At 43.1% G+C, this 21,051-nt stretch overlaps 1 protein-coding gene across 2 annotated transcripts; it reads left to right on the top strand.

Annotated features, from left to right (window-relative positions):
* The first annotated feature begins 110 nt into the window (after window positions 1-110).
* Window positions 111-13,753, top strand: ZFP69B (ZFP69 zinc finger protein B). Of its 2 annotated transcripts, none has more exons than XM_081818199.1 (6): window positions 111-494; window positions 980-1,396; window positions 4,184-4,269; window positions 6,243-6,369; window positions 6,629-6,727; window positions 11,003-13,753. In XM_081818199.1, the coding sequence occupies exons 2-6, from the start codon at window positions 1,270-1,272 to the stop codon at window positions 12,169-12,171; spliced, it is 1,608 nt and encodes a 535-aa protein (XP_081674325.1). In that variant the 5' UTR covers window positions 111-494; window positions 980-1,269; the 3' UTR covers window positions 12,172-13,753. The 2 variants fall into 2 exon arrangements, with proteins under 2 accessions (XP_081674325.1, XP_006737578.1); XM_006737515.3 differs by having other exon boundaries at window positions 115-494; window positions 6,632-6,727; window positions 11,003-13,749.
* Window positions 13,754-21,051: the final 7,298 nt, after the last annotated feature.

A 21,051-nucleotide genomic window follows, 5' to 3' on the forward strand; every position in this document is an offset into this window, starting at 1 on the left:
GATTCCATTCCATTTTCAGGCTTTTCCACGTACATATGAAGTAAAAGTGCTATGGATTCGTTTAGAGCAATGTTGTTTGGACAAAAAGGTGATAGAGATGTTTCCCTTTTGTCAAGGGTTTCCAATCTCCCCATGGAAACATTCACTTGCCTCTTGCCGGCAGAAGGGAGACGGCTCTATTCAGCAGATTGGGTGGGGACAAGAGCACCCGCTCCGTCTCCTTCCGCAGGAGTGGGGCTGCATCTCCCCTAGTTGGGATCCGGAGCAGCAGCGAGCCCGGAGTGACGGAGTGACACGGCCTCCCGGCGAGGATGCCGGGAAGCGCCGCGAGCCGGAGGCTGCCCCGGAGGACGCTGGGAACCACGCGCGGAGGCCGCTGCCGCGCAGGCGCACCGGCCACGGCTGCGCTACGTGGGAGCATCTCGGCGCTGCGTAGAGGGCTGCCGGCCGACGGGCGAGGGAGCGAGGGCGAGCCGGGCGAGCCGGCCAGCGGGGTGAGCGGGGGCTGCGCCGGGTCTGGGGCGGGGCGACGGGAAGCGCCGGCTCCGCCCCGCCTGCGGTCCCCCGTGGCGCGTGGTGCGCCCGGCGGCCAGGGGTCGCGCTCAGACAAAGCCCGCGAGGTCCAGGCCTGGAGAAAGGTTTATTCTCTCCGTTGCGGGAGGAGGAGACGGGATTGCAGGGGTTCCGTGATTTGCCACGGCCAAGCGAAGCGAAGGAGCTGGGATTCAAGCCCAGCGCCTTTGGGATTTCAGATCTCAAGACTAGTTTAAACAGAGTACTACCCCCAACAAAGAACTGGGCTTTATTCATCTCTGTGTTTCATGACACCAGTACCGTGGTTTGGACCGCGTGGGCTGTGTATATGCACCGTCTTCATGTACCTTTTGTAAAAAATAATCACTACTGGTGTAAGTTCTAGAATTCTGACTGTGCGACTGAACTTTCTGGATCCTTTTGCTGACTAATGTTTTCTGTCCAGTGTCACCAGGGGGCTGTAGAGGTGGCTGCTTAGAAACCTGGAGCCTCCCGCCGCTTGCTAAGGAGACAGCCGCTCAAGACGAGATGTTCCTTGCGAGCCTAGACATTTAAAAGGTCCAGACTCCGGGTTTTGGTACTGTACGTTCCCAGGTGCGCCAGAGTGGAGGATTCCAGCACAACTGGGAAGCCCGAGTTCCCAGCAGTTTGCTTATCAAAAGTGGCCAAGCCAAATAGGACCTTCTGCTTTGTGGGCTGAGACAGAGAGCCCCATAAAGGAGTGCTGAAGTCATCATGCTACGGCAGCTACTCATCACCCTGCCCATGGAGGCCAGCACCTTGGTGAAGTTGCGCCATCCAAAGAAGGCCAAGGAGGAGGCGCCCCTGTGGGAGGATGTGACTAAGATGTTTGAAGGAGAAGGTGAGAATAGGCTGGTTGGCGGGAAGGAAGAAAAGCAGCGTCCTCTAGTGTGAGAAGGAAGGTAGACAGCTGAGCGGAAGCATCTCTTGGGGAGGCAATTGGGTAAAACGTCTCTGGAGTTCTTGATTATGGCTCCTGGCCTGGAGTTTTCCTGAATAATACTGTAGGTTCAACCTGAACCCAATATCTAAGTGTCATGACTGTATATGTTATTTCTTTTCATTTTCCCCATGTGGGGCAAGGAAGACTTGCCTGATTTTCTTTATTTTACAGTGAGGAAATTTGAATCAAATGAGAGACCTGTCCAGGCACTTGGTGGCTAGGTCAGAAGTAGAAGGCAGCAGGGAAAGCACCAGGTGAGCCTGGAGTATCTTGTGCTAGAAAGCAAGGAAGAGTCCAGAGACTAATGGACATGTACCAGCAGGATGGCAGGTTTGGACAAACTTAGGACTGTTAAGTATCCAGATTGATTGTAACACCTTGAATAAATAAAATTCCATAAGTTCATGATGACACTTAAAGAAAGGGGAGGGGCGCCTGGGTGGCTCAGTCATTAAGCACCTGCCTTCGGCTCAGGTCATGATCCCAGGGTCCTGGGATCGAGCCCTGCATTGGGCTCCCTGCTCTGTGGGAAGCCTGCTTCTTCCTCTCCCACTCCCCCTGCTTGTGTTCCCTCTCTCGCTGTGTCTCTCTCTGTCAAACAAATAAATAAAATCTTAAAAAAAAAAAAAAGAGAGAAAGGGGAAAGACTCATTTACCAACAGTGATGGTGATTCATACACTGATTTCTTACTTTGGAAATAAATTATTATGGGAACGAAGAATGCATTTACCTTGCATTTTAGGTCATTTGCAATTGCTGAGGGAAAGCTTTTTACAGAAAATATCTGCCAATAAAAAGAATAGAAGGAATGAGAAACTATTTTACTATAAATGAAATAATTGAAAAGCTAATGGGGCAGGGTATTCACAGGGTGCCAAAGTATTGCTCCCATAAATTACTTGCTAAATGCTAAGGAAAGAACATTCTTTTCCAGTGGCGATATCTGGTGGTCACTGTCTTTTTTTTTTTTTTTGAGATTTTATTTATTTACTTAGGAGGGGGAGGAAGAAGCAGACTCCTCACTGAGCAGGAGTGAGGAGTGGGGCTCTATCCCAGGACCCTGGGATCATGACCTGAGCCAAAGGCAAATGCTTAACCATCTGAGCCACCCAGGTGCCCGTGGTGGTCACTCTCTTAACCAAGTGTGTCAATGATGGGATAACCTCACATTTTGTGTCTTCTGGGTAGTGTAATAAAAAGCACATTAGTATCACTCATGAAGAATTCCTGCCAAAATATTTAACCTGGTCCTAAATTGAGCTTAAAGGCTGAACTTCTGGTTTAAAGAAAATACAGGGGATTGTCAAGTAAGGTAAACCCTAGCACAGACTGTTGGTTTTTAAGAAGCCAACGTCAAGAAAAAAGAGGGAAGTACTATTCTAGAGAGACTACAGATAACAACCACTTTGAATGTGTGAACCGTGGTTGGCTCCTGGGTTGGAATAAATCCAGAATAAAAGACAGTTTGAGGGCGCCTGGGTGGCTCAGTTGGTTAAGCGACTGCCTTCGGCTCAGGTCATGATCCTGGAGTCCCTGGATCGAGTCCCGCATCGGGCTCCCTGCTTGGCAGGGAGTCTGCTTCTCCCTCTGACCCTCCCGACCCTCCCTGCTCTCATGCTCTCTCTCTCTCAGTCTCTCTCTCAAATAAATAAATAAAATCTTTAAAAAAAAAAAAAAAGACAGTTTGAGAGGAGTTGAGAAAATCTGAATATGAATTGTTAACTTGCTTAGGTGTGATAAATGGTATTAGGATTATGAAGAAGATCCTTATTTGAAGTAATTAGAGATGAAGTATCATGATGTCTGCAACTTTGAAAAGGTTCAAAAAATATATCGATAGATGAAGCAAATATGGCAGACGTTAACAATCATTGAATATAGGTGGTGGATATATGGGTGTTCAATATGCATGATAAAAAGTTGGGAAAAAGTATAAGGACAACAATGTATTTGCCTTAATTCCTAGTTCATATTTTTAATACCTAAATTCAGCCAGTATTGGAATTCTAGCAACCTGGCAGGGTGTTATGCTTAACACTTTAGCAGATAGAAAAAAAATGAACCAGATAGTTGCTACCCATATATTCATACTAATATTCAACTGAGGGAGATAATTATATAAATAAATATAACAGGAGGCAGTCTGAGATCGATATCTAAGCAGAGATAAAAACAAGCTTTGGAAGAGTACAGGGAAGAAGAAGCTTTCTTCTCATTAAGAGTGTTTGGAAAAACTTCACCTGAACTGGTCCAGAAGGATATCTCAGTTTTTCACCGAGTAGGAGGTATGTTCAAAGAAGGGTGACTGGGGCTATGTGGGTGGGTGAGTCCAGTGGATGAAGAAGGGTAGAGAAGCAACGATGGACTGGTTGTGGAGGATCTTGAAATCCATGGGCAGGTATTTGGATTTTTCTTTCTTATCAGTGGGGAAGCTTTGAGGATTTTTGAACAGAGGAGTGGCCCAGTAGATCTGTGCTTCTGGACCAGTGTTGACCATTGGGGAGTATTAATGCCCAAAGCAGTGCACTGTAGCTCCTTTTCATTAAGGAGGCCCCAGTCTGCGCTGAGTTGCTCTAAGTGTCCCTCTCTGTGAATGTTTTGAGAGAGGAGCCGTGTTCAGCAGGTCTGCAAGCTGTTTTTCTGTTTGGGGAGATGTAAACCTCATGGCTCTTCTCCTTTCTCAGTTTTGCTCTCTCAGGATGTTGATGCGACCCAGGGAGAAAGTCTTGAGGATGAAGTCACCTCTAGGCCCTCGACAGTGGAATCTCAGGTGGGTTGGGGTTTCCTGTCACTTTCTTGAACTTGTTTCTCAGATTTTAAGAGCCCTGGACTTTGATTTTCTTTGGCTTAACTTGCTGGGTTGGATTTTCTTAGCCTGTTCTAAACCAGGCCACATTGATTCATTTCACTGGTAATTTTCCCACCAATAGTAGATGGTTCCTCATAATAGGAGGTTCACCATAATAGAAGGTTCCTGAGGAACCTTCTTGTTTCAGACAAACCTCTGGCCATTTATCCAACACATTTAAAAATCGTGGGGGATGGGCTAAATGGGTGATGGATATTAAGGAGTACACTTGTTATGATGAGCACTGGGTGTTATATGTAAGTGATGAATCACTAAATTCTACTCCTGAAACCAATATTACACTATATTCTATATTCTAACTAGAATTTAAATAAAAATTTGAAAAAGTAAAAATAAAAAATAAAAATTGTCCTGGGTGGGGTGTGTGTGTGTAAAAGTATGTAATGTAGTTCTTGCCCTGAAACCTCACAGTGTCATCTAGGGGAAAGACAAACATTGTAAAACATTTTTTTTTTTTTTAACTTAAATTCAATATAGCACATCATTCATTTTAGATGTAAAACATTTTTTTTTTTTTTAAAGATTTTATTTATTTATATGACAGAGAGAGACAGCGAAAACAGGAACACAAGCAGGGGGAGTGGGAGAGGGAGAAGCAGGCTTCCCGTGGAGCAGGGAGCCCGATGTGGGACTCGATCCCAGGACTCCGGGATCATGACCTGAGCTGAAGGCAGACGCTTAACGACTGAGCCACCCAGGCACCCTAGATGTAAAACATTTTAAGCAACATTTAAAAATTAACAGAATGCGGTTCTGACATTCTTGGAGATGTAATGCACTTCATTAATGACCTTTAAGAGAGGATTGCTGGTCATATTTTGGAGCAGAATTTGAGATGAAAAAGTAAATGAGTAGAGAAGTTACTGGCAGGTCATGAAGGGCACACACTAAATAGGCTGACCAGAAAAGAAAGGAAAACTTCCAAGAGCAGTTCAATAGTGTCCGTGTATCATAAATGAGCTAATCAGAAAACCATTGGCAGCGGGCAAAGCTCTGTGCTACCAAACCCCCAAGTCATAGGGAAACTCAGAAAATAGAGTAATCAGAAAATCAATATAGAAGGAGATATTCTTAGAGAACAGAAGACTTTTATAGTGGAGTGATCTTAGTTTCCAAAATAACATGGTATATAGGGTTTAATCCCATATCTTTAACATTCCTCAAATTCAGTTTTCTAATGGGTTAAATGTGGATGCTATTGCCAGCCCAATAGGCCTGAAATGCCTTCCAGACTTATTTATAATACATAAAAAGCATTAGAGTCATCTTTATACTTAAGGAATGTGTTACTATCTTAACCTTCTGGCTTCTGGGTTCTCTTTGCATTTGGTAATATTTTTAAAAATAATCATAAAATGGTTATTTAATTTGTGTGGATCATACATGACAGGCTCTTGTACTTCACAACATGGTATCTGCTTTGGTCAAATCTTCCTTGCTAGGCAGAATTCATGCTCCCTCCAGGAATGTGCTGTTCTCATGTACTTTTCTTACTAATACCCAGCTAATGGTATTTTACCTATGCTGAAATGTTCTCATTTTAACCAATTCTCTCAGCCCGACAAAGGTCCCTGTCTTCTCTTGCAGCGTGAGCCTCTTTTGAACTCTCCCTTTCCTCAAATATTCCTGATCTTTATTGTCCTTAATCCAAATTATTGTATACTGCTCTGAGACCTTCTTTAATATTTCATGAGTATTTCTCCTTTAGCCAAATGATAAGTTGCAAAAGACAACTTATATGCTTTCTGCGTTGTTTGTAACCTCCTGCAGAGTCAACCAACCAATTTTCAAGAGAGTGTCCAAGTAGACTTGGCTAGAATCTCTTAGCATGTAGGCAGTATTAGAACTGAAAAGGAACATATTTGGTATTCTAGGGACTATTGACCTTCAAGGACGTATCTGTGGACTTCACCCAGGAGGAGTGGGGGCAACTGGCCCCTGCTCACCGGAATCTATACCGGGAGGTGATGCTGGAGAACTATGGGAACCTGGTCTCCGTGGGTAAGGATGAGTTCCCCTTACAACCAGAACCTGCCTGTTGGAAGAAAATCTTTATTTCTAACCGAAGTGCTATGCTTGGGCTTTGGGTTATGATAGAGCTTTCTAGTTCCCTCTAAACAGCAAGTCAGGATAGCTGTGGTCTTTTCTGCCCTGGTCTTTCTACTCTACCCCTCAGCAGGCCTGAATACCAAAGAACTATCTTTAAATTCTTGGGATGGCTCTTTGACCTCAGCACATGCAGTGTTTTCTTCTTCATGAGCAGGATATCAGCTCTCCAAACCTGGTGTGATTTCCCAGCTGGAGAAAGGAGAAGAGCCGTGGCTGATCGAGAGAGAGATTTCAGGAAGTCCAAGTTCAGGTAAGAGCAAGGCAGTTGGGGCCTTTGTCATGTTTGCTGGAGAGCTCCACTTGAAGACTTCTCCAGGCTGTGGGGGAGACCATGCTATCTGGATGGGACCCACGAGAAACCTGATTACCACCTGCATTTGCCTCTTCTCATTAGTTTCTCTGGAGTATTGGGGAAAGAGATGCCTTTCTCATCAGGGTTAGTTTTCTTGACTAATTCTCCTGACCTGACTTTCGTGATTGTCTTGCTTTCTCCAGTATTCCAAACCTTGCCCTGATCATAGCTTCTTTCTCCTGTCCATTCAGGTATTCATGGGTCTCCTCTCATTAAGGACAGCACCTTTCACCAGATTCTCATGTCATTTTATCATGGATCTCACTCTCACGATTCCTTTAAAAATTTTTTCCTGAATCTTACTCTGTAATCATAGTTTCAATTCTGATTTTCCTTTTAACTTGTATAGTTTAACTTTTTATTTCAGATAACTTAGGACTCTGTGAGAAATCCCCACAGAATTCCTTCTTACCAAATCAAACAGCTTTTAATAGCCTTCTTCATCTAAGAACAATAATAATGACAGCTGTTCATCCAGGTGGCCTCTGTGAGTCCTGTGCCTACGTTAGCCGCATCTTACAGAGGAGGAAAAGAAGACTCACAGGTTAAGAAATTTGTCCAGCATCACTTAGCTACTGGTTGGTGGAGTTGGTATTTGAATTCGAATCCTCCTGACTCCACAGTTTGTGTTCTTACAGCGCTATTCTACACAGCGGCATTAGGTTCATAGACCTCACCACCTTCTTGGTATCTGTCCTTTCCTCCACCAGCCAGTTTAATAATTTTTATCTCCTCTATCTCTCTTATTGCCTTTTCAGTGCTTCTCATCAATATCCTTTTTTTTTTTTTTAAAGATTTTATTCATTTATTCGACAGAGAGAGACACAGCAAGAGAGGGGACACAAGCAGGGGGAGTGGGAGAGGGAGAAGCAGGCTTCCCTCAGAGCAGGGAGCCTGACGCGGGACTCGATCCCAGGACCCTGGGATCATGACCTGAGCCGAAGGCAGGTGCTTAACGACTGAGCCACCCAGGCGCCCCATCAATATTCTTTTTAATGCAGATACATCATTTCCACCTCTGTTAGGATAGGCTAAACGACTATAGCAGATAGACTTTAAAATGTGGCTCAAATGGAATAGGAATTTCTTGCTCATACACTGGTCTGGGGGAACTGGTTAGGCCAATGGCCAGTTCTTTTCCACCTAGCGGATCTGGGATTGAGATTTCTCCCACACGGTGGCTGCACCATCCCCTAGGGCCTGCTCCTCATCTAAGGATAGCCAGCAGCAGGATAAGAGCACGCAGGAATCCCATCTGGGAGCTTTAATGGGCCAGCCTGGAGTGGTTCATGTGACTTTTACTCTGAGTCACTTATGGGAGAAACCTTTGTCCCTTAACTCAAAATCAAGGAAGATTGGGAAATATAGTGTAGCTGCTTGTCCAGAAATGGGAAGAACAGATTTTGGTGAATATCCAACAGTGTCTGCCACAATCCCTGAGGGGCCTCTGTCTTTTACGCTGCTGTTTTATATCCGCACAAATGCCCACAAGTGCATTGTGATGGTTTCACTTGTTCCTTGACACCTATATTTTCCATATTTTCATCTTTGTCTCATACATCCATATGAACTCTATTCCCACATACCCCTGGTATTTAGGACATCTCTGTCTAGATGCACTGTTGTCACTTCAAACCCAATACATCTGAAAACAGAGACCGTCTTCTCTCCCAAGCAAATTTCTCATCCTGACTCCTCCTATTCTTTTAGTCTCAAAGAGCAAAAATCATGGTATCAGCAAGAATGTATCATGTTTTTCTACTCTCAGTGCTTCCTCATTTCTCATGCTTCTCTGATATTACCTGCTAGTAGATCCACTTTTCCTCTTCTTTTTTAAAATTATTTTTATTTTTTTAAAAGATTTTATTTATTTATTTGACACAGAGAAAGAGAGAGAGCACAAGTAGGGGAAGCGGCAGGCAGATGGAGAGGGAGAAGCAGGCTTCCCGCTGAGCAGGGAGCCCAATGCGGGGCTCGATCCCAGGACCCTGGGATCATGACCTGAGCTGAAGGCAGACGCTTAACCAACTGAGCCACCCAGGCACCCCTGTTTTTAAAGATTGTATTTATTTATTTATTTGTCAGAGAGAGATGGGGAGAAAGAGCACAAGCAGGCAGAGGGAGAAGCAGGCTCCCGGCTGAGCAAGGAGTCTGATGCAGGACTTAATCCTAGGACCCTGGGATCATGACCTGAGCCGAAAGCAAATGCTTAACCGACTGAGCCACCCAGGTGCCCCTTCTTCTCCTCTTCATCTTTGTTGATGCAGTGCCAAGCCAAGTTCCCATCATTTCATGTCTGTTACTATGATTTTTAGTTGTATTTTTGATGTTTTATTATTTTTCTGAATCATTTTGAATGTTACTGTCAGATCTGACCTCTTGAAATATGACATTTTTCTTGTTCTTACCCTGAAAAGTTAAGTGACTCCTTATTCCCTGTAGAGATTCTTCCTCTACGAGCACCCACATCTACTGAGAGCACACATATCCAGAACCCAGTAATTCCTCTTTAGTAAATCCTATGAAATATTGACAGGAGTATAAACAAATGTTTGCATAATGATAACATGAAAAACTGGAGACAACCTAAATATTTTTCAATAAAGTCAAATTATGATACGCCCACCAGTGGAATGCAGTGGGATGCATTGCACTTGTTAAAAAGAATGAGATAAATCTAAATGTACAGACAGAAGGGGGCCCATAAGATATAGTTGAATAAAAAACAAAACAGAGGGAGCCTGGGTGGCTCAGTCATTAAGCGTCTGCCTTCAGCTCAGGTCATGATCCGAGGCTCCTGGGATCGAGCCCCGCATCGGGCTCCCCGCTCAGCAGGAAGCCTGCTCCTACCTCTCCCACTCCCCCTGCTTGTGTTTCCTCTCTCGCTGTGTCTCTGTCAAATAAATAAAATCTTTAAAAATAAAATAAATAAATAAATAAATAAAAAACAAAACAGATGCAGAACTATATATATCCCTTTTTTGTGCAAATGTATATTTGTGACCATACATACATAAATGTACACATTCACATATACATACTGTTGGGAATATCTAAATGGATGTATTCCAAAATCCTAAGAGACTAAGGGAATGGAGATGAGATTGAGAGAGGCTATTCTCCTATATTATTTAATGTTTTATTTCAATGTGTAGAAAGTATGAGATAAATACTTGAAAAAAACTTTTTTTTTTTTAAAGATTTTATTTATTTATTTGAGAGAGAGAATGAGATAGAGAGAGCATGAGAGGGGGGAGGGTCAGAGAGAGCAGACTCCCTGCTGAGCAGGAAGCCCGATGCGGGACTCGATCCCGGGACTCCAGGATCATGACCTGAGCCGAAGGCAGTCGCTTAACCAACTGAGCCACCCAGGCGCCCAAAAAAACCTTTTTATTTAAAGATTTTATTTATTTATTTGAAAAAGAGAATGAGAGAGAGAGCATGAGAGGGGGGAGGGTCAGAGGGAGAAGCAGACTCCCAACTGAGCAGGGAGCCCGATGTGGGACTCGATCCCGGGACTCCAGGATCATGACCTGAGCCGAAGGCAGTCGCTTAACCAACTGAGCCACCCAGGCGCCCCGAAAAAAACTTATTTTAATAGAGAAAATTTTGTCATAGAAATATGGACTTGAGATGATATGGCACTATAATCCTGTGTTCCTTAATCTTATCTCTTGATATTTACCCTTACAACAATGCTCTCTTCTTAGTGCACTTCCTTCTGGAAATCACATGGATGAACTCCTCCCAATTCCTGGAAGTCCCCTTCCATACTCTAAAAGCTTCTTTCTTTTGACCATTTCTTCATTTCCTTTTATATTAGCTTTAAAGGGGGCAGAACTACATTTGAAGATAGTCCAAGGTTGCTATGCTTAGTACATGTTCATTTTCCCCCTCTATGGCCATTTATTTTTTAAAGTGCACTGAAGGGGCGTCTGGGTGGCTCAGTCGTTAAGCATCTGCCTTCAGCTCGGGTCATGATCCCAGGGTCCTGGGATCGAGCCCCGCATCAGGCTCCCTGCTCAGTGGGGAGTCTGCTTCTCCCTCTCCCACCCCCACACTTGTGTTCCTGCTCTCGCTATCTCTCTCTCTGTCAAATAAATAAATAAAATCTTTAAAAAAAAAATAAAGTGCACTGAATGTGGGTCATTTGTATTTTGGGATTTCTTTCAGACTTGGAGAATAAAACAGAAACCAGGGAGTCAACCTTAAAGAATGATATTTCAGGGGAAGAATTACACCATGGCCTAATGAAGGAACAGTCCACGAGAGGAAACACTGTATATTCCACGTTGGGAAGAGTCTCCAAATGTGATAAGTTAGAAAGCCACCAGGAAAACCAAGGAATGGGTGAGGGGCAAATCCCCTTGACCCATAAGAAAACACTCACCCAGGAGAGAGGCCGAGAATCTAACAGATTTGAGAAAAGTATTAATGTGAGCTCAAAAGTTATTCCTGGACCAGAAGGTCCTCCAAGAAAAAAAGACCATAAATATGATATATCTAGAAAGAGAAGTAGATACAATTTAGATTTGATCAATCATTCAAGGAGTTATACAAGAATGAAAACTTTTGAATGTAATATTTGTGAAAAAATCTTCAAACAGCTCATTCATCTTACAGAACACATGAGAATTCATACTGGAGAGAAACCTTTCCGATGTAAAGAATGTGGAAAAGCCTTTAGCCAAAGTTCATCCCTTATTCCACATCAGAGAATCCATACTGGTGAGAAACCCTATGAATGTAAGGAATGTGGGAAAACCTTCAGACATCCATCATCTCTTACTCAACATGTTAGAATCCATACTGGGGAGAAGCCCTATGAATGTGGCATATGTGAGAAAGCATTCAGCCAGAGCATTGGGCTGATCCAGCATCTGAGAACTCATGTTAGAGATAAACCTTTCACCTGCAAAGACTGTGGCAAAGCATTTTTCCAGATTAGACACCTTAGGCAACATGAGATTATTCATACGGGTGTGAAACCCTACATTTGTAATGTATGCAGTAAAACCTTCAGCCATAGCACGTACCTAACTCAACACCAGAGAACTCATACTGGGGAAAGACCATATAAATGTAAGGAATGTGGGAAAGCCTTTAGCCAGAGAATTCATCTTTCTATTCATCAGAGAGTCCACACGGGAGTGAAACCTTATGAATGCAGTCATTGTGGGAAAGCCTTTAGGCATGATTCATCCTTTGCTAAACATCAAAGAATTCATACTGGAGAAAAACCTTACGATTGTAATGAATGTGGAAAAGCCTTCAGCTGTAGTTCATCACTTATTAGACATTGCAAAACACACTTAAGAAATACCTTCAGCAATGATATGTGACATATATTCAACATCAAAGAATCCTCATGATGGAACAAAAGCCTCTAAATCAGAGGTCTTCTGACTTTTGGATTTCAAGAAGCAATGAATTTTTTTAACGACTTGATCCAATGTTACAACTATCAGTTTTGCCATATTAAAGAAACTACCTTTTACCAACATTGATTCAGAAAAGAAAGGGCATTTTAATATTTTTAAATATAGGAGGAAGTAATCATTAGGAATAACACTTAACATTGAATTAAGTTAGCTTTATGAAAATCTCCAAAATTTGTCTTTATTTTTCTCATTTCATTATGGGCCAGTGAAAAGTTCATCGTGGAAAGTTACTGATACTTGGATTGGCTTTTGAGAATCACTGTTTTAAATATCCCTTAAATCAGGGGCGCCTGGGTGGCTCAGTCGTTAAGCATCTGCCTTCGGCTCAGGTCATGATCCCAGGGTCCTGGGATCGAGCCCCACATCGGGCTCCCTGCTCGGCCAAGAGCCTGCTTCTCCCTCTCCCACTCCCCCTGCTTGTGTTCCCTCTCTCGCTATGTCTCTCTCTGTCAAATCAATAAATAAAAAATCTTTAAAAAAAAAATATCCCTTAAATCAGAATAAAATAAAAAAATTTTTTAAAAATTTAAAAAAATTAAAAAATTAAAAAAAATAAAAATTTAAAAAATTAAAAAATTAAAAATAAATAAAAAAATTTAAAAAATAAAAAAAATCAGAATAAAATATAAAGTATAATTTTTTACTATAGACCTTTATATGGCTAGAAGAGGTATAAAAAAATATTGGTTGGCTCATTTCTAGAAGAAATAACGTTGAAGCTTTTTAGAATTGATAGATAACCTACTACACATGAAATAACTTAAGTATATTTTATGGTTTCTTGTAGAGAATTGGCAAACTTTTCATAAAGGGCCAGATGGTAAGCATGTTAGGTATTGTGGGTCATATGAGCTCTGTCAGACCACTCAACTCTACAATGTTAGTGCAAAAACATCCAGAGAAACCTATAAACCAGGGTATCTCAGCCTTGGCACTGCTGATATTTTGGGCCAGCTGTTTTAGGCAGCTGTCCTGTGCACAACAGTGGGTTTAGCAGTATCTCTGGCCACAAGTTGCCAGTAACAGATGCCAATAGTTCCCTTCCCGCCCCGTAACAACCAAAAATGTCTCCAGATGTCGCTAGATGTGCCCTGGGGGTCAAGACTGTACTCATGAAGTACTTGAAAACCACTGACCTAAATGAATGGGTGTAGCTCTGTTCCAATAAACAATAAACTTCATGCAAAAAATTGGTGTTTGGTTGCATTTAGCCTGAGAGCTGCAGTTTACCATTCCTGCTGTACAGTACATAAATAACTGTCCCCCTCTTGCCCCCGAGCAAGCACAGCAAGAATAGTAATTGGTCATATAGGGTTGTTTTTTTTTTTTAAATCTGCTTTGCTGGAACTTTTTTTTAAAAAGATTTTATTTATTTATTTGACAGAGAGAGACACAGCAAGAGAGGGAACACAAGCAGGGGGAGTGGGAGAGGGAGAAGCAGGCTTCCCACGGAGCAGGGAGCCCTATGTGGGGCTCAATCCCAGGAGCCTGGGATCATGACTGGAGCCAAAGGCAGACGCTTAATGACTGAGCCATGCAGGCGCCCCTGCTTTGCTGGAACTTTTGATGTGTCCTGCTATAATGTCATATTAAAACCTTAGAAATTTGGGCGCCTGGGTGGCTCAGATGGTTAAGCGTCTGCCTTTGGCTCAGGTCATGATCCCAGGGTCCTGGGATCGAGTCCCGCATCGGGCTCCCGGCTCAGCAGGGAGCCTGCTTCTCCCTCTGACCCTCTCCCCTCTCATGCTGTTTCTCTCTCGCTCGCTCTCTAAAAAATAAAATCTTTAAAAAAATAAAAAATAAAAAAAATAAATAAATAAAATAAAACCTTAGAAATTTTATATAATTTCTGGAAGAGTTCTAGCATTCAACTATAAAATATAACCTGAGGAGGTTTATCATCACTTATTTGACAATGTTTCCCATGTGACTTGACATACCAAATAAGCCCAATTAGTCAAAAAGACTTCATTTAGAAGTTGAATTTTGGGAAGTTTATCTGAAATATCAGAAGATTTTAAAGTACATGCCTAAGTAAGATTATAGATCATTTAAAAACTTAGTAGGCGCTTGAGTGGCTCAGTTGGTTGAGCGTCGACTTTTGGTTTCAGGTGAGGTCATGACCTCAGGGTCATGAGATGGAGCCCTGTGTCAGGCTCCATGCTCAGTAGGGAGTCTACGTGAGGTTCTCTCTCCCTCTCCCTCTGCCTGCCCCTTCTCTCTCTCTCTCTCTCAAATCTTTAAAAAAAATTAAAAATAATTATCTATTAGCCAAGGTGGCAATAAGATTCTAAAGGCAAATGCAGAGGATTACATCATTGTTAATAAAATTTTTCTTAATGTTGAGAAGATTCCATTTTAAAGACAAAACTTAGAAACTTTGTTTTTTTAGGCTGATTAAAGATATAATCTTTGTTTACAACTTAAACTAATAACCTAAGAAAACTACCATTTTAACAGAAAAACCAAATTCCAATCTTATACTGGTGTACTTCCAATATTAAAACTCATTTATTTCGGGGCGCCTGGGTGGCTCAGTCGTTAAGTGTCTGCCTTCGGCTCAGGTCATGATCCTAGGGTTCTGGGATCGAGCCCCGCATCAGGCTCCCTGCTTGGTGCGAGGCCTGCTTCTCCCTCTCCCACTCCCCCTGCTTGTGTTCCCTCTCTTGCTGTGTATCTCTCTGTCAAATAAATAAAATCTTTAAAAAAAAAAAACTCATTTATTCCAACAAGATGAATTTTTTTTAAAGATTTTTATTTATTTATTTGAGAAAGAGAGCAGGAGTGGAGGGGCAGAGGGAGAGGGAGAAGCAGGCTCCCACTGAGCAGGGAGCCTTACCCGGTGCCCCATCCCAGGACCCTGAGACCATGACCTGAGCCCAAGGCAGATGCTTAATCGGCTGAGCCACCCAGGTGCCCCGACAAGATGAACTTTTTAAAAAATCATGCAGACCTTCCTTTTTCCTCCCTGTCGTCTCCCATGTTGATATATACTTACTGAGACAAGGACATGCAGGGTGCTGCATGGATCTGAGTTTTCGTGGTGGGTGCTGTGACGTGCTGACCAGAATCCCCATTAGGAATGAAGGACTCTGTGCTGCAGGGAATGTAGCCAGTAGTCCTCAACTCACACACCATCAGAGGCTGCCTTAACTGAAGACAGCTGCCTTGTCAAAGGGCATAACCTCTGCCCAGGTTGTTACATCCAATGACTATTATAAAAGTCCAGCCCTTTTGCCCCAATTTAGGATGGTTCTGAAGGGTAATCCAACTTTTAGAACTCCTCAGAGTCAATGAAGGCTTCTGTTGATATTGTATGACTGCTCAACTTTTGCCTCATCTTGCTCTCCTACTCTCCCTTCTCTTCTCCACGTGTTGATCACTCCCTAATAAACTTTTTTTTACATATTAATCACCACAATCTTAGTCCTGACCCCGTGCAAAATTCCTTTCCAGATTCCCTTCTCACAAACATACAGCTTTACTTTTTACATTAAGATTTTGTCCTAAGTTTTCTCTCTTTAACCAGTCTCACTTTCCTTGCATCACATCTGCTTGTTTGTTCTTAGGTCACCCATAAAACTTCATGAGGCATCAAAGTTCTAAGGTTTTTTTTCCCCTTTCCTGACAAATTTTGCAATGGAGATAACATGAACTTATTTGAATTCCAGTAGACATAAGCAGAGTGAAAGTTTTATATATAATGCTGATAATTCTAAAGACATGTCCATTTGATTAAGCCAACAACCTTAAATTAGCTTTAATACTGAATATTTTCCAAGATCATGTGAACTTATAAAACATTTGGGTTAGTTTCTATCTTTGAGTTTTAGAATACCCAACTCCTACAAGCACTTACTTTAAACCAACTAAATAGAGCTCTTTTATAAATTAATTTTAGCAATACCACCCTGGGGTAGAGAAAATATCTCACATTTATAATATTCATGGACACAAAAGTACACAAACAAGATGCGAGCAAAATCTTAAAGGCCCAACTTCCAAATGTCTCCTTTTTACAAAACAAATCTAATGGCAAGATGGTATTATAATGTATGGTTCCATTCATTGGTCATTTTTCTCTGTGTTGTGGCCAAGCAGCATTACAAAAAATGATTGCCCAGTTTTGGAAAATATAGCCCAAAGGGCTGCGTGGGGGGATCAAATTGTCATTTCCTATTTTCCAATGAGAACATAGCCAGTTTTATCCAAAGATACCAGAAGATGCAGCAACAAACAAACCAAATGAAGCCCAACCTCTGTGAGCATTGATTCCTCCCCAAAGCCTGGGCTTCCCCAACTCAACCAAACAACTTCCTCATCAACTTTTTAGAAAAGGAAGCTAAGAGAACCAAAACCCCCTATTTGGAGGCATCTGAATGGGAAGAAGAAATCTAAGATCTAAACCAAACAGGAGAAAGAAAGAAGCTCACATGCTCTCCATATGAAACTCATCCAGAGATCTCTGTCCAAACCAAACCCAAAACTGTTTCCTTGCCACAAGAGTTAAATTAAGCGGGAGGCACCCAAGGGGGGGGAGGGGCTGGGGATGGTCCCCAGGACAAAGAGCCTAGGCAGTGGCTAGGACTCACCACCGGATTCCTGTTACAGGCTGAGGCCAACGAACCATGCACAAAGAGCTCCTCCCCAAATTTGTAACCCAACCCAAGTTCATCCACCTAATGGATAGCAAAGACAATCAGGCATTGAGTATGCAGCAAGGAAAGGGGTTATTCTAGAGGCAGCAAAATGAGGAGATGGGAGGGCAGATCTTAAATCTGCCTCTCCCAGGAGAGTCTGGGAAATTTAAAGGCAAACAAAAAGGGTAAAAATTTGCAGTTGCACTTATTAGTCTGCAGCTACAATTAGTCCCATTAACGCTTTGGTTACAGGTTTCACTAATTTTCTCAGAATATTGAAAATGTAATACTCGTGGGTGGTGTTTGGAGGTTGTGGGGGGGAGCACCAACCTGGACAATTCAGTACAGCAGTATTACTGTAGAGCTAAAATAATGTTTCACCCTCCTTCATTACAGGGATAACATAGAGGATTATTTTTGTTATTTTGAGTCTTCTTTGTGTGTGCTTTTACATAATTAGGATCATGGTTTAGCTGCTTTTGGAACTGCAATTTTTTTTCACTGAATATTAGGTTGTGCTCAGATCCTAAGCCTTCATAGCAGAGTGATAAAGAGTTTGCATTCAGGAATCATAAAAATATGTATTCAAATTCCAACTCTACCACCCCTAGCTTTGTGATCTTAGTCAAACTTAATCTTACTTTTTCATCTGTCAAGAGGCACTTTTAATAGACGCTACACAACAGGTTTATTATGCCAGGTACACATAACCACTCAAACCCAGAAACTATTAATATTGCATTTTTGGCTTTTCTGCTTGTGATAAAAAAAGTAAATGCTCATTTATGAAATCACAGAGATGTATAAAGAATACAAACATGACAGAACCCAGATATACCAATGTTAAAATGTTGATTTAAAAAGACATTGTGGGGGCGCCTGGGTGGCTCAGTCGGTTGAGTGACTGCCTTTGGCTCAGGTCATGATCCCAGGGTCCTGGGATTGAGTCCCACATCGGGCTCCCTGCTCTGCGGGGAGCCTGCTTCTCCCTCTCCCACTCTCCCTGCTTGTGTTCCCTCTCTCGCTGTGTCTCTCTCTGTCAAATAAATAAATAAAATCTTTAAAAAAAAAAAAAAGACATTGTGGGGCGCCTGGGTGGCTCAGATGGTTAAGCATCTGACTCTTGTTTTTCGCTCAGGTCATGATCTCGGGGTCATGGGATTGAGCCCTGCATTGGGCTCCATGCTCAGCAGGGAGTCTGCCTGTGATTTTTTTCTCCCTCTCCCTTCCCCTCTGCTCCTCCCCCCTCCACTCACCACACTCTCTTTCTCTAAAATAAAAAATCTTTTAAAAAGACAATATCATATGATTCCATTTATATAAAGTATCAAAAGTAGTCAAATTCATAGAAACAGTAGAATGGCCATTCCCAGGGACTAGAGGGAGGGTGACAGGCGGAGTTCTTGTTTAATGGGTATAGAGTTTCAGATTTTCAAAAATCTGAAAAAGTTCTGGAGGTCTGTTTCACCATGTGAATATAGTTAATGCTATGGAACTGTACACTTAAAAGTGGTTAAGATGGTAAATTTTATGTTATGTGTTTTACCACACACACACACACAAAATTTTTGGATGTAATTTCTTTCCAGTGGACACACTCTAGTACCCAGTTTGAAAAATTCTTCCAACCCACTTGTACCAATGACATATCACTTCTTCACTGACCGTTACCAGTCATGTCCGCCCTTCTCTCCCTACCCAGCTTTTAGTTATGCAGCTGCAAACGTCCTCCACTCCATATACATATGTAGTTAACACCTTTCCTCAGGGCAAAAAAGCATTTTACAAGTTGGATTACCTCCTGGATCCTGACTTTCTCTTTTTTGCCCTGTCTTAGACACTTTGTTATGGGCAGAATTGTGTCCTCCCCTGTCCTTGCCAAATTCATATGCTGAAACCCTAACCTCTAGTACCTTAGAATGTGACTGATTAAATTTATTAATCACTTTAAAGAAGTGATTACGAGAAAACGAGTCATTAGGGTATGCTCTAATCCAACCTGACCGGTGTCCTTATAAGAAGAGGAAATTTGGACACACAGAGAGACACCAGGGGCCTGCAAGCACACAGAGGAAAGACCATGTGAGGACATAGAATGAGGCAGCCATTTGCAGCCAAGCAGTAAGGCCTCAGGAGAAACCAACTCTGCTGACGTAGGCAGGCCTGGTCTGAGGACCCAGAGGGGGTCCCGCAGGACCAGCCAAGAGGGTCCTCTGCTTTGCACAGGATAGAAATCAAGCTCAAGCCAGGAGGAAATGAGAGCAGAGTATATTGAATAGTGTAAGTGATAGAGTATATTAGACAGAGTGTCTGGGAGACTCATAAAAGGAGAAGCGAATCTCTATGTTGCTTGGTGTTAGGTGTTTATATTGGAAAGAGGTCCAGGATATGTGTTCCTTTAGGAATCCAGGTCTGATTAAAGGTGTCAGTGAACAATAGCTGTTATTCTATAAATCACTGAAGATAGAGGGTATGGATGCCAGTGTTGGTGGAGGTTTGTTCAAAGCTAATGTCCTGGAGCTCAGGATCCAGTTCTTCTTAGATGTTATCAGGTATGTGGGGGCCGAGGATGAAACTCAGGGAATTATTAACTTTCTTGCTTCCCCTTTGGAGTGGGAACATAGAGCTTCCTTGGTTTACTCAGATGCAAGGTGAAAGATAGAACACGAGTAAATGGGGCCTAGCAAGGAAACAGCAGAGATGGAGACTTTCTAAAACGGAGTCCCTTCAGTTTCCCTATCTCTGCTGACACCTGGATCCTGGACTTCTAGGCTTCAGAACTGTGAGAAAATAAATGTCTGTTGTTTAAAGCCACCCGGTCTGTGGTATTTTGTTGTGGCAGTCCTAGCAAACTAATGCACTCCTTTAAGAACATTAAAAAGATATATTCCAGACTTTCCCCCCCCCTTTTTTTTTTTCTGAGAGGGGGAGAGAGAGACAATGAGAGAGAGAGAGAGTCTCAAGCAGATTCCATACCTGATGCGGGGCTCAATCTCCCAACCCTGAGATCATGACCTGAGTCAAAACCAAGAGTTAGATGCTTAATCGACTGAGCCACCCAGGCAACCCCAGACTTCAGTTTTTAATTTTATTGTTTTCTGAGGTGAGTTGATAGAAATATCCTAGCCCCACTATTATCAGAAAGAGAAAGTCTTCATTATCCCATTTCCACACATTGTTCCCTCATAACCCTTACCATCATCTGGGGTGTTACTAATTTCTCTATTTTTTATCATTAAAAAGAAAACCACAGGCTCAAAATGGGGCCACCTAGGCCAAGTCATTAAACTGGGGCTTAATAGCTAAGCTAATTAGAATTCCAACCACCCCCAGAAATACAGTCTTTAACAAGTCAACCAGGCATTTTGTGATCTGGCACCACTAAGCTATTATGTCACATGGGCGCTCTCCATCCCCCAAAGGTAAATGAGGTAATCCACCTAATCAGACCCCCAGCTCTAACCCTTAAGAGAAGGTGACCTTACCTGGAACAATCCTTTCTTTTCCTTTGCTAGCAACTTCCTCGTCCCACCCTCCCTCCTATAAAAACCTTCTATTTGATACAACTCCCTAGTGCTCCCCTCTACTTGCTAGATGGGATGCTACCCCATTCATGAATCAATAAAGCCAATTAGATCTTCAACTGTACTGGGTTGAATTTGTTTAACATTATCTATTTAATTCCTCACGAATTAAGAACCAAGAGAGCAGGGACCATTTTGATAACTGCTATAACGCTCAGAGCCTGTAACAATGCGGGACCGATGGTCGGCACTCAAGATAGTCGCTGAACGAACGAATGACAGGATGACAAAGAAGGGATTCCCCCACCGGAAGAGCTGGTGGGCCACGTGGTCCCTCCGGCTGCCGCCTAGCCCCGCCCACGGTGGGCGGGCTGGCCGCTGCCCCTGGGTCTGGGCGCCCCCGGCGCGCTCCGTCGCTCTGGCGCCGGGTTTTCGGGTGCGCCGGCTTCCCGGGAGTGGGCAGGCTCGGGGCGGCCCCTCGTGGGCGGAGCCCGCAGCGGGGTGTGCGGAGCCGCCGGAAGACGCGCGCGCCGGGCGGCTGGCTGCGCGGCCGCGTGGGGTGGCCGGACCGGGGGCGGGGCGGGACGGGCGGCGCGGGGGCCACCGGCGCCGCGGGC

This window comes from Leptonychotes weddellii, chromosome 4 (genome assembly GCF_054177405.1).
Source record: "Leptonychotes weddellii isolate Sample4059 chromosome 4, ASM5417740v2, whole genome shotgun sequence".
Lineage (NCBI taxonomy): Eukaryota > Metazoa > Chordata > Mammalia > Carnivora > Phocidae > Leptonychotes > Leptonychotes weddellii.